Genomic DNA, 14,269 nt, shown 5'->3' with positions numbered 1-14,269 from the left:
TAACGTGGAGATTTAACAACCACTGGGTCAAAGAAGAAATCAAAAGGAGAAAAATTATCTCGAGACAATTGAAAATGAAAACACAATATATCAAATATTGTGGGATACAGCAAAAGCAGTTCTGAGAAGTTTACAGCAATAAATATGTATATATGAAATTAGAAAGGTCTTGAACAACCTAACTTTACACTTCAAGGAACTAGAAAAACACAAAAACAGCAAGCTCAAAGTTAGCAGAAGAAAGGACATATGGATCCAAGCAAAATAAATCAAATAGAGACCAGAAAAACAACAGAAGAGATCAACAAAACTAAGAGCTGGTTCTTTGAAAAGAGAAACAAAATTGACAAACCTTTAGCTCAACTCAGTAAAGACTCAAAATTAGAAGACTTTGAGAGAAGACTCAAAATTAGAAATAAAAGAGAAGATATTATACCTGATATTACAGACATACAGAGAATCATGAAAGACTGCTAGAACATAGAAGAAATGGATACATTGCCAGAAACACACATCCTAGCAAGACTGAATCAGGAAGACTCAGAAAATGGGTAAAGAGATTGAATGAGTGTTAAAAAAAAAAAAAAAAAAAAAAAAATCCCAAGAAAATTCCACCACCAGATGGCTTCAACTAGGGAATGCTACCAAACATTTAAAGAAGAATTACTACCAATCCTCCTCAAACTCTTCCAAAATATTGAGAATGAAGGAACATTTCCAAACTCATTCTATGAAGCCAGCTTTACATTGATAACAAAACCAGATAAGGATACCACAAGAAAATTATAGACCAATGTCCCTGATAAATGTAGATGCAAAAATTCTCAACAAAATATGAACAAATCAAATTCCAGAACACATTAAAAGGATTAGACACCGTGACCAAGTGGAATTTACCCGAGATGCGAGGTTCAACAGATGCAAATTAATAAACGTAACACATCACACCAATAAAATGAAAGGTAAAAATCACACGATCAATTCAATAGACACAGAAAAACTATTTAACAAAATACAACATCCCTTCAGAATAAAAATCCTTAACAGGTTGGCTACAGAAGGAACATACCTCAACAGGCCGTATATGACAAACCTACAGCTAAACATCATACTCAAGGGGGCAAAACTGAAAGTGTATCCTCTAAGGTTGGAAACAAGACAAGGATGCCCACTCTTACCATTTCTGTTCAATACAGTACCAGACGTCCTGGCCAGCGCAATCAGGCAAGATAAAGAAATAAATGGCATACAAACTGGAAAGAAAGTAAAACTGTCACTATTTGCTGATGATATGATCTTATTTATTGACAATCACAAGGAATCTGTCAAAAAGCTGTTGGAATTAATGATTTCAGTAAAGTGTCGGGACACCAACATACAGAAGTAAGTTGCACTCCTTTACACAAATAACGAAGCATCTGAAAAAGGCAAAAAGAAAACGATCCCATTCACAACAGCATCAAAAACAAAATACTTAGGAACAAATTTAATCAGGGAAGTGAAGGATCTATATACGATGAAAAGTACAAAACGCTGTACTGAGGTTTGCCGAAAGAAATTGAAGACACAAATGGAAAGGCACCCCATGTTTATGAATCAGAAGAATAATGTTAAAATGGCCATACCACCCAAATCCATCTACAGAGTCAATGCAATCCCCATCAAAATATTAAAGGAATTCTTCACAGAAATAGAAGCAATAATCCTAAACTCTGTGTGCAACCACAGAAGACCCCAAATAGTCAAAAAATTAAAAATAGAACTACCATATGATCCAGCATTTCCACTTGTAGGCACATACCCACAGGAAATGAAAACAGGATTTCAATGAGATATATGCACTCCCATGTTTATCTCATTATTCCCAACAGCCATTATTGGAAACCACCCCAACGCCCATCAATGAATGAATGGATAAAAAAAGACACTGTACATATACACAGTAAAATATTATTTACCCATGAGAAAGGAGGATATCCTTCCATTTGCCAACAACACAGATGGACCCTGAGCGCATTATGCTAAGCAAGTCAGAGAAAATAAGTACTATAGGATATCATTTATAGGTGGAATCTAAAAAAGTTAAGCCTATGCAAAACAGAGCAAAGTGGTTACCAGGGATGGATGGGGGCAGAGGGACCTGGAGAGAGTGGTAAGATTGATGGTGTTTAAGGGTACAACTTGTAATGAGTGGCAAATTAGCCATTGAGATTTAAGGCACCATAATATGAATATAGACCATATTATTGTACTATAGTTGTGAATGTGGTAAATATTGCTACATCAGCACGTATTTTACAACATACAAATGTATCAAAGTAACAGGACTGCACCCCTTACATTTACACAATGGTACATGTCAAATTTATTCAACTACAAAAAGTAAACAACAAAACAATAAAAAGGGATAAGGATAGAAACTGCCTGTGCCCGCCTCTTCTTCAGCTACAAGTTGTTATGTGGAGGGACGCATGGAGTGCAGGAGCCATCCCTCAGCCTTAAGGCTGCCTGAGGAAGCCTGATTTGCGCAGGGAGGGAGGGGCAAGACAGAACCAACCTGGTTCCCTGGATGTCACAGAACCACTGAAGCAATCAACCCTGGAACTGTCTTCCCTGGCACTCCTTGTTACATGAAATAATACATTTTTATTATTGTTTAGGCCATTCCGAATGGTTTTTGTCCTCGCAAAAACATCCTGATTAAAAAAAACCCCAAGACTATATTAAAACTGAACATTCACCAAAACTTCTGGGTTTGATTTACATGGAAGCCTTATGAAGCCAGAGAGGCCTTATGAAGCCTTAATCTGTTTTGTTCTCTGCAATATCACATCTGTGACACGTGACCGGGAGCACAGCCAATACCCAATGAAAATTTTTTGAATGAATGAACGTCACTTTTTCCTTTGAACCCTATTTATGTAGATCTGACCATTATTTTTCCCTCTGAAATCACCTCCCTTAAATCTACTAAGAATACATTAAGAACAATGTTAATATACATTTTTTAAAAAGTAATTACTGTACATATTATAATACAGCAAGTGGGACAAGTATCACGGAACTTCATTACTTTCAGATTTTTAATAACAGCCTCACAAAACTCCACCATCTGAAAACTAAAATCTCCAAATGTAACTAGAGGCGTCGTGTCAAGCAGATTTTTGGCCACAATTAACTGTTACAGCTGATAATAATGGGTGTTATTCTTGAAACAATGGGCTTAGTCACAGTACTTACTCCAAGAAATATGTTTTTGGAAGAGTCGAATCCGGCTGCGAATATCCGTGCTGTGTAAGGTTCGCTCCTGTCGCAGACGATCCTGCAGGCAAACCTGGATATGGTGCTTTGTGTAATCTGGGCCTCATCGTTGTTCTGACTGCCCGAAATTGTGTCTGTAACAACGAAGTCGATAGGGCTTTCTGTTGATCTGCCCACCTAAATAAATCAAATGCACTCATGACTCATTTTGAAAAGTATGTCACCGTATTTTGTTCACATGGAATGAGCGTTCAGGATCCTTTTAACGTTTATTATCTCTGCTCTGAGGGTAAGAATTTAATGAAAAAAAAAAAAGTAGTTCTGTTCCTTTTCTTGTTTAAGTGAGATATTATAGTAACCGATCATCAGATTTTAAATATTAAGAGAAAAGCTAAATTTCTTATCTGGGAGAAAAACATGAAGTCTTGCCCCCCAACAGATTGTATTTCTTGGACCAGGTAAAAATATTATTCTCATAGAGAATTATTCTCTCCCTCACCCCCTCTGCCCCTCTATTTCTAGCTAGAAAAAACCAAGATTTTAAAGAAAGCCAAGAAACAAAGGAACTGTTGCCCAGCCACAGGGATTGTTTTCCCTAAGTAAATCCAGTGACTCATGGCGTGGGGCAAGAATAGCCCTAACCCAGACATAGACTAAATGCCTGTTGCCATACTCAGTGTAAATGAGAATGATGTAAAGGGCTATACAAGTCAGCCCAAAGTTTGGGATGTAGTCAAGTGAAATATTTAAAAAGCTGGTCTTAACATTTCAATTTTGGATTAAAAAAAAAAATCTCTCTTGGGAAAGTCTAAAAGAGTTGTCAATAATATTATGCTGACTTATTTTCCTTGGTAAATTTAAATGCTTCAGAAAGAATAGATTTCATTAGGAAGATCTTACAGTTCTAGAAAAGGTTTTCATATTCAATAAATCCAAATAAGGGAGGCACTGCTCTGTCCTGGAAACTGGGAAGAGTTAAGTACTTGTTTACAAATAAAAAAATTCTCAAGGGGTGCCTGGGTGGCTCAGTTGGTTAAGTGTCTGACTTTGGCTCAGGTCATGATCTCACCGTTCATGAGTTCAAGCCCCACACTGGGCTCTGTGCTGACAGCTCGGAGCCTGGAGCCTGCTTCAGATTCTGTGTCTCCCTTTCTCTCTGCCTCTCCCCCACTCGTGTTCTCTCTCTCTCAAAAATAAACTTTAAAAAAAATTTTCAAAAACCCTCAAGACAAAATACTAAAATGTTCATGTAATGCTGTTCTATGCATCTCTTAACTAGTAAAAAGTGATAAATGTTATATATATGCCAAAGAGACTTTTTAAATTAAAATCATTTATATGTAAATAAATCATTTCTCACTAAAATATGATATTAATGTTCTAACACTAGTGACTTTGATTCAGAAGCTGACAAGGGGAGGGACACATGGAACTCCCAGATGTGTACATATAAGCCCCCGCTAAAAGTCAATTTCCCAGGTATTTTTATCGTGATCTCAAAATTCTATCTAACACATAAGATGTATTTTTCATCCAAATGAATAAAAGTAAAAAAAAAATTATCTTGCATCATTTAGCTCTGTTGGCTTCCTGGAAAATTATTATTGTATTTCTTTTGTAAATCTCACACATTTTTATGCACAGACTATCTCTATGAAGCCAACAGACAGCATTCATCTATTTTCTCTCTTTTTTTTTTTTTTTTTTTTACAACACTTAATTTCTTGTCCTAATGAAATGTGCCTGGCATAAACGAAACCTCTGGTTTCACTAAAACTCATCAACCTGAATAGATGCATATTGCCTGAATATATGCATTTCAGGTTTAGAAAATATATAACTTGTTTAAAATGCAACATAAAACCTAAATTAAGAGATATTATAAAACCTTACCATAGAATTCATCTTTCTAAAGTTGAGAGTCTTCCCTCTGCTAGATTCATTTAAAAGCTGGGTGTATAACTCAGAAGCTCTGATTCAGACTGCTCTCTTTCTTTGAGCCTTTTTTTTTTCTTTTTATAAAAGCTATTCTCTTAGTGACTTTCAAGGATACAATACAGTATTATTAACTATAATCACCATGCTGTACATTCGATCCCCAGAACCTATTCATCTTACAGCTGGAAGTTTGTACTATGTGACCAACTTCTCCCTCTTTCCCCCACCCCCTCAGCCCCTGGTAACTACCATTCTAGTCTCTGCCTCCATGGTTTTGATTTTTTTTTTTTTAAGATTCCACATATAATTGATATCATACAGTATTTACCTTTGATCTATTTCACTTAAAAAATTTTTTTTAATTAGAAAAGTAACAAATACTTATTGCAAAATATTCTACAAATACAGAAAAGTATAAACAAGAAAATAAAGGCTACTCTAAACTCAGGAATAAACTTGTACTGTCCAATGAATAACCTTGTCCAATGAAGCTGGGGAGTGAAATGGGGTGAGTTCTACAATTGCCTGGAGCTCTCACAAAGACACCGTCTCTGACATCGTTTCTGTTACCTCCATGAAGAGGGCAACGGCTCTTCAAGCTCTGTTGTAAGCTCAAAGCTAAAGCCATGCTCTAGTAGAATGTCACAGGCTTGTCACACACAAAGATTACTCTCTTCCGTAAAGGCCACTGTGATTTCATCCCAATATATTAATGTCTTGATGAATTAACTGAAATGGACTGTAAAACATGACATTTCAACTGGAACATACCGTTACAATCAATTATTTCAAGTCATGATACTTATCTGACTGGTCATGTTTGATTTGTTTATCAATTCACTCCCATTTAAATCTAACCTATAGGGTGCCAGTAAAATTTTATACTTTCGGATACATGTTGCTTTTGCCAGGAAAAAAAAAACAAAACAAAACTCTAAGCCACTTTCCTACTGAAAACTCACCCCGTGCGCAAAACTTGGAACCCATCCTTTTGAATACTGGATCAACTCTACGTTATCTTAAGGGGAGTCATGTAGACAAGCCAAGATGTTCCTGAATTTCACCTGATAATCATACAGTGCTGATACTCAGAGTAACCACAGGGAGAATTTTACTGATACCACAGACATGGCATCATTCAGCATTTTAAATTTTATATATTTTAGAAAGGTTTGGGTTTGCCTGGTTGTCAGTCGAAGTCAGTACAGGTAAGATGGCATTGAAGAACTTGGAAGGGCCTCCCTCACCTTTCCCGGACCAACGCTACCCATATCCCTGTATCTGTAACCTTATTTTCTGATGTCCCTCCTATGACAAGGATGGAATGTTGCTGCTTCTATCCAAGACCAATCTCTCTACTGATGTGGGCGTCTCCATATTCTTCCCAAGGATTTTGCTCCTGATATTGTCCCCTCTCTCTCCTGAATCTTCAATTTCTCTCTTTATACTAGATCTTGCCATCAGCTACCAAACACATTGTGAAGCTTCTCCAACTCTGTGACTCTGGGGGGGTAAAAGGACCAATTTTTTTTTTCTAAACAGCAACTTGTCACTGATACTTTTTAAAAGTACAATAAAAATGAGTATTGGAAAAATGATCATCTGCTTGGGTGTTTCAGGTACTATAAAAGGTGCTGTAATGGTTTCCAAAGTCCTCTCCATGTCCTACTCCGCTCATTCTGTACCATTAACAGACGCTTGGATGCTCAGCTGAGCACACTTTGAGTAGCACTGTTTAGATTAGTCTCTCTCATCTTTAAAAACACATTCCTGGGGCGCCTGGGTGGCGCAGTCGGTTAAGCGTCCGACTTCAGCCAGGTCACGATCTCGTGGTCTGTGAGTTCGAGCCCCGCGTCAGGCTCTGGGCTGATGGCTCAGAGCCTGGAGCCTGTTTCCGATTCTGTGTCTCCCTCTCTCTCTGCCCCTCCCCCGTTCATGCTCTGTCTCTCTCTGTCCCAAAAAAATAAATAAACGTTGAAAAAAAAAAATTTTTAAAAACACATTCCTTCCAGGGCACCTGGATGGCTCAGTTGGTTAAGCGTCCGACTTCAGCTCAGGTCAAGATCTCACAGTTTGTGGGTTCCAGTCCTGCATCGGGCTCTGTGCTGACAGGTCGGAGCCTGGAGCCTGCTTCGGATTCTGTGTCTCTGTCTCTCTCTCTGTCCCTCCCTCACTTGCATTCTCTCTCTTAAAAATAAATACACATTGGGGCGCCTAGGTGGCTCAGTCGGTTGGGCATCCGACTTCAGCTCAGGTCACGATCTCGAGGTCTGTGAGTTCGAGCCCCGCGTCGGGCTCTGGGCTGATGGCTCAGAGCCTGAAGCCTGCTTCCGGTTCTGTGTCTCCCTCTCTCTCTGCCCCTCCCCCATTCACGCTCTGTCTCTGTCTCAAAAATAAATAAACATTAAAATAAATAAATAAACATTAACAAAAATTAAAAAACAAAACACATCCGTTCCCCTGCAAGCAGGCTTTAACCTATGGCCCCATCTCTCCAGTTCAGTTAGAGGCAATACTTCTTGAAAAACCTGTCACTAGTTACCACCCTCCCATGTCCTGACTCCTCCCTCACTCAACTTCTCTCAACCCACCTGTGGAGTTTCTACCCCAGGGCAGTACTGATTGCACTACTGCAGAGCTCAGCCAGCACATCCTGGCACATCTGTACCTGGTATTAGAATAATGCAGCCCGGGGTGCTTTGATAGCTCAGTTGGTTAAGCGGTCGATGCTTGGTTTCAGTTCAGGTCATGCTGTCGTGGTTCGTCAGACTGAGCCCCCGTGTTGGGCTCTGCACGGAGTGTGGAGCCTGCTTGGGATTCTCTCTCTCCCTCTGCCCTTCCCCGGCTCCCTCGAGTGCCCTTTCTCTCAAAATAAGTAAATAAAAAAAGAAAGAATAAGGAAACCCTACAGGCTAGTTGGTAAATCATCCCCCTCCCTTCTCTTTCTCTTCTCTCCCTAGGTAATCTCGTTAAATCCTACTATTAGCCAAAAAGTCCTGATCTTTACCAGAGCTTCAGACTATCATGCCCAATCTCCACTTCGGAATCTAATAAGCATCTCAAAATGTAACATGTTCTAAACAGAGCCTGGATTCTTCTTCAATCCCTAGATGCCCCACCAACAACTGGTATCCAATTTGCTCAAGCTGAAACTCAGTATCAAAATATTATCCTTGATTGTTCACCTTCCTTCACAGCCACTTGTCAACACTGCCTCCAAACACAGCTTCCGTCCTTTCATTTCTCCCACCTTAGTTCCAGTTACTGTCAGTTTTTACTAGGATTGCATTGCCTTAGTCTCCAAACTGGTCTCTGTTTTCACATGTCACCTCCATTCCTTTCGAGAGAGTACGTGAAGATATCTTTAAGAAATATCAATTAGACTATACCCCTCTCTTGCTTAAAACTCAATTTTTTTACTTGGCCTTAAAGGCCCCACCTCTCCAAGCTCATCTCATTTCACTGTCCTCCTCCTTCACTCTGCTCCTGCTTGGGGCTTTGGCACCCCCCATTCCTCCCCCCTGGAATGCTTATTTGTGGTCCGTTTGCCTCCTCTAGGATGCAGCCTCCATGAGAGGGGAGCCCTGGCTGTCTTCAGTAACTACAGGAGTATCTGATACATAGCAGGTGCTCAAGAAATGAAACTGATGAATGGAAGATTCTGACAGTCAGCTTGATCTCTGTGAGAGAGACACACAATGCTTTAAGAAATAACTCTTTTTTTTTTTTTAAGAGAGAGAGCAAGCATGGGCATGTGAAAGCAGGAGAGGGGCAGAGGGAAAGACAGAATCTCAAGCAGGCTCCGTACTCGGCACAGGGCCTGAAGCAGGACTCAACACAGGGCTCAATCGCATGACCATGAGATCAGTACCTGAGCCAAAATCAAAAGTCGGACATTCAACCGATGGAGGCACCCAGGCACCCCAAAAAATAACTATTTAAATAGCAAATATTCTTTAACTTTTCTCAACTAGATATATGCTACTTAAATATTGCCATCAAAAAGTACTATAGGGGTGTGTAGGTGGCTCAGTTGGTTAAGCATCCAACTTCAACACAGGTCATGATCTTGCAGTTCGTGGGTTTGAGACCGGCATCGGGCTCTGTGCTGGCAGCTCAGAGCCTGGAGCCTGCTTTGGATTCTGTGTCTCCCTCTCTCTCATGCCCCTGTCATGTTCTCTCTCTCTCTCAAAAATAAATACGCATTAAAAACAAATAAAAGTACTATAAACCAACTAAATTAAACACCAACCAAACAAAAACCAAAAACATAAGGTATGGCAGCACCCAGGGTCCAAATTATGAAACAGAAATCTTGAGGCCTGGCTGATTTCCTTACCCTGATGGTCAATATGCATTTGGCATCATACTTCCCTTTAGGGACCCTGTAAGACATTTCATCACTTCCTTTGATTTCTTTGATAAACATTTAAAAAAAAAATATTTTGCTTTCTCAATAGCTACACTATTCCCTCTTTCATTTACTCCTATTCTAGAAAATTACTAAGAAACTATTGCTATATTAACTCAGACTTTCTTACCCTTAACCCATCTCTTAAATTGAGATATAATTGATATTTTCTTCCTTAGGCAATAATATTTCCAAGTTCTGAGCCTACTGTCTGTTCCACAGTGGGAAAGGCAGCACAAGGACCTTCTTTCTGATGTTCTGATGTTTCTGATGTTCAGACCTTCAGTCTGATGTTCTGCTTTTAAATTCTCAATTAACTTAGAAATCATTTTATAGATAATGGCTACAATGAACAGCCCTCAACACCAAGGTCCAGGCTTGAGATATAGGAATGCTACAGTGCTTTTTGCTCAGTAACCTTTGTCTGTGGTGGGTTTGGGACATAAGAACTTGTAAAAGGAAGAAAAATTAAAACAAGCTTGATTGTTCAGGGCCTTCTGAGAATGCCTTAGTTTTACTCTGCAGAGAAATGACCTGATAGTAATCCTCCCACAGGTCTAGTTATTTTGCAAGTAGAATCAGATTATTTTAGTTAAGATGACAAATGTGTTATGTTTTCTTAGTAAATCTATAAATTCTTGTTGAATTACCACGCTTTATTTAAAGAGGTACTATGTAGAGAATGTAGAACTCCAGAGACGTAAATCTTACTTCTGCCAGTAATGCCTTTTCTGCCCCTAGTAGCTAGTTACCTTTCCTCTCAAAGACCCAAATTTCTTCAGCTATGCAATTTAAGAGGTTAGTATAGTATGATTTGGTATTTCTCAGTGTAGTCTATGAACCTCTGTGGGTCCCTGAGACTTTTTTTCTTTCTTTCTTTCTTTTCTTTCTTAAATTTACATCCAAGTTAGTTAGCATATAAGCACAACAATGATTTCAGAAGTAGATTCCTTAGTGCCCCTTACCCATTTAGCCCATCCCCGCTCCCACAACCCCTCCAGTAACCCTCTGTTTGTTCTCCATATTTAAGAGCCCTGAGACCTTTTCTAAGGACCATGTCCATGAAGCCAAAAATCACTTTCATAATAATACAAACGTGCCATTTGCCTTTTCCACTGTGCTAACATTTATTCTGATGGTGCTCAGGCAATCAAGTGCTTTAGCAGGAATCAAGGCAGCGGCACCAAAGTGTACTAACAGCCACTGCATTCTTCATCGCCGTGCATGTGCAGTTAAAAATAACGTCAATTTCACTTAAGTGTGCTTCTGATGAAGTGGTAATAAATTACTCTCGTTAAATATTGAGGCTTTGAAATATTCCATGTGGTGGAATAGGAAGTATGCAAAAAGCACTTAGATGTTTACAACTGTATGGAGGTTCCTCAAAAAATTAAAAACAAAACTACCATGTGATTCAGCAATCCTGTTTCTGGGTATTTATTAAACAAAAACAAAACAAAAGAAAAACCAAAAGAACCTGAAATCAGGATCTCAAAGAGGTATCTGCTCCCCATGTTCACTGTAGCATTACTTACTGTAGCCAAGATCTAGATACAACCGAAAGGTCTGCAAAGGGTGAATGGATAAAGAAAATGTGGTATAAACATCCAATGGGATATTATTCAGTTTTACAAAAGAGGAAATCCTGCCACATGCACCAACATGCATAAACCTGGAGGATATTACAAATATTGCCCGGTTCTGATTATGTGCAGTATCTACACGATCAATAGAAACCGAGCAGAATGATGGCTGCCAGGGACTGGGGATGGAGGGAAATGGGAATCACTGTTTAATAGGTACAAAGTTTCAGTTCCACAAGATGAACGCATTCCAGAGATCTGCTGGATAACCCTGTGTCTATGGTAAAGGTACTGTATTGGGCACTTATTTTGTCAAGACGATGGATCTCATGTTAAGATTCTCATGAATCTTTCGCTCATCTTGAATTTGCAGAGGTGAGGGGGAAAGTGAACAATGTGAGTGGAATGTGACTGTACAATAGTGAAGAACTATCCATGTCCCAACATGTCGCTAAAGAATAGTGATGAAATTACAGGTGCTATTGCAGTGATGTGTTGATTTGAAAGTGGTAAAAAATCGACAAACAAAAATTAAAGGAGTTTGTGACCACTAAACCAGCCCTGTAAGAAATTTTAAGGAGGACTCTCTGAAGGGAGAAAAGATGAAAAAAAAAAAAATACACACACACACACACACACACACACACACACACACCCAAAAGCAACAGAAGATTAGAAAGGACCAGAGAACACCACCAGAAACTCCAACTCTACAAGCATCATAATGGCAATAAATTCATATCTTTCAGTATTCACTCTAAAAGTCAATGGACTCAATGCTCCAATCAAAAGACAGGGTAACAGAATGGGTAAGAAAATAAGATCCATCTATATGCTGTTTACAAGAGACCCACTTTAGACCTAAAGACATTTTCAGATTGAAAATAAGTGGATGGAGAACCATCTATCATGCTAATGGTCAACAAAAGAAAGCCAGAGTAGCCAAACTTATATCAGAAAATCTAGACTTTAAAACAAAGACTGTATCAAGAGATGCAGAAGGGCATTTTATCATAATCAAGGGGTCTATCCACCAAGAAGACCTAACAATTGTAAATATTTATGTGCCAAGTGTGAGAGCACCCAAATATATAAATCAATCACAAACATAAAGAAACTCATTGATATTAATACCATAATAGTAGGAGACTTCAACACCCCGCTCACAGCAATGGACAGATCATCTAATCAAAAAATCAACACGGAAACAATGGCTTTGAATGACACACTGGACCAGATGGACTTAACAGATATATTCAGAACATTTCATTCTAAACCAGTAGAATATACATTCTTCTCCAGTGCACATGGAACGTTCTCCAGAATAGACCATATACTGGGACACAAATCAGCCCTAAGTAAGTACAAAAAGATTGAGATCATACCGTGCATATTTTCAGACCACAACACTATGAAACTTGGAATCAACCACAAGAAAAAATTTGGAAAGGTAACAAATACTTGGAGACTGAAGAACATCCTACTAACGAATGAATGGGCTAACCAAGCAGTTAAAGAGGAAATTAAAAAGTATACGGAAGTCAATGAAAATAACACCACAACCCAAAACCTCCGGGACGCAGCAAAGGCGGTCATAAGACGAAAGTATATAGCAATCCAGGCCTTCCTAAAGAAGGAAGAAAGATCTCAGATACACAACCTAACCTCACGCCTTAAGGAGCTGCAAAAAGAACAGCAAATAAAACCCCAAACCAGCAGAAGACAGGAAATAATAAAGATTAGACCTATATAATAAATAATAAATAATAAATTAATGCTATCAAAACCAAAAGAAAAACAGAACAGATCAATGAAACCAGAAGCTAGTTCTTTGAAAGAATTAACAAAATTGATAAACCACTAGCCAGTTTGATCAAGAAGAAAAAGGAGCCATATAAATAAAATCAAGAGTGAAAGAGGAGAGATCACAACCAACACAAGAGAAATAAAAATAATAAGAGAATATTATGAGCAATTATATACCAATAAAATGGGTAATCTGGAAGAAATGGGCAAATTCCTAGAAACATATACACTACCAAAACTGAAACAGGAAGAAATAGATAATTGGAACAGACCCATAATCAGTAAGGAAATTGAATTAGTAATCAAAAATCTGCCAAAAAACAAGAACCCAGGGCCAGATGGCTTTCCAGGGGAATTCTACCAAACATTTAAGGAAGAGTTAACACCTATTCTCTTGAAACTGTTCCAAAAAATAGAAATGGAAGGAAAACTTCCAAACTCTTTCCATGAAGCCAGCATTACCTTGATTCCAAAACCAGACAGAGACCCCACTAAAAAGGAGAACTATAGACCAATTTCCCTGATGAACATGGATGCAAAAATCCTCAACAAGATACTAGCCAACCGGATCCAACAATACATTAAAAAAATATTCACCATGACCAAGTGGGATTCATACCTGGGATGCAGGGCTGGTTCAATATCCGCAAAACAATTAACATGATTCATCACATCAATAAAAGAAAGGATAAGAACCATATGATCCTCTCAACAGATGCAGAGAAAGCATTTGACAAAAATACAGCATCCTTTCTTGATAAAAACCCTCAAGAAAGTAGGGATAGAAGGAGCATACCTCGAGATCATAAAAGCCATATATGAACAATCCAATGCTAATATCATCCTCAATGGGGAAAAACTGAGAGTTTTCCCCCTAAGGTCAGGAACAAGACAGGGATGTCCACTCTCACCACTGTTATTCAACATAGTATTGGAAGTCTTAGCCTCTGCAATCAGACAACACAAAGAAATAAAAGGCATCCAAATAGGCCAGGAGGTCAAACTTTCACTCTTCACAGATGACATGATAGTCTATATGGAAAACCCAAAAGATTCCACCAAAAAACTGCTAGAATTGATTCATGAATTCAACAAAGTTGCAGGATATAAAATCAATGCACAGAAATCAGTTGCATTCCTATACACCAACAATGAGGCAATGGAAAGAGAAACCAAGGAATCAATCCCATTTACAGTTGCACAAAAAAACCCCATAAAATAGGAATAAATCTAACCAAAGAGGTGACTGCAAACTATAGAAAGCTTATGA

General features: G+C 38.6%; 1 protein-coding gene across 1 annotated transcript in view; it reads right to left on the bottom strand.

Annotated features, from left to right (window-relative positions):
* PELI2 (pellino E3 ubiquitin protein ligase family member 2) overlaps nucleotides 1-14,269 on the bottom strand; it is a 199,497-nt gene that overhangs the window by 16,443 nt on the left and 168,785 nt on the right. Inside the window, exon 4 of the mRNA XM_043556233.1 lies at nucleotides 3,241-3,438. Coding sequence (XP_043412168.1) covers nucleotides 3,241-3,438 — 198 coding nt within the window. The remainder of the gene's footprint in view (nucleotides 1-3,240; nucleotides 3,439-14,269) is intronic.

The sequence above is a fragment of the Prionailurus bengalensis genome, chromosome B3, assembly GCF_016509475.1.
Source record: "Prionailurus bengalensis isolate Pbe53 chromosome B3, Fcat_Pben_1.1_paternal_pri, whole genome shotgun sequence".
NCBI classification, from domain to species: Eukaryota; Metazoa; Chordata; class Mammalia; order Carnivora; family Felidae; genus Prionailurus; species Prionailurus bengalensis.
Note: the sequence above shows the minus strand (reverse complement) of the source record. Positions and strands in the feature narration are given on the sequence as shown.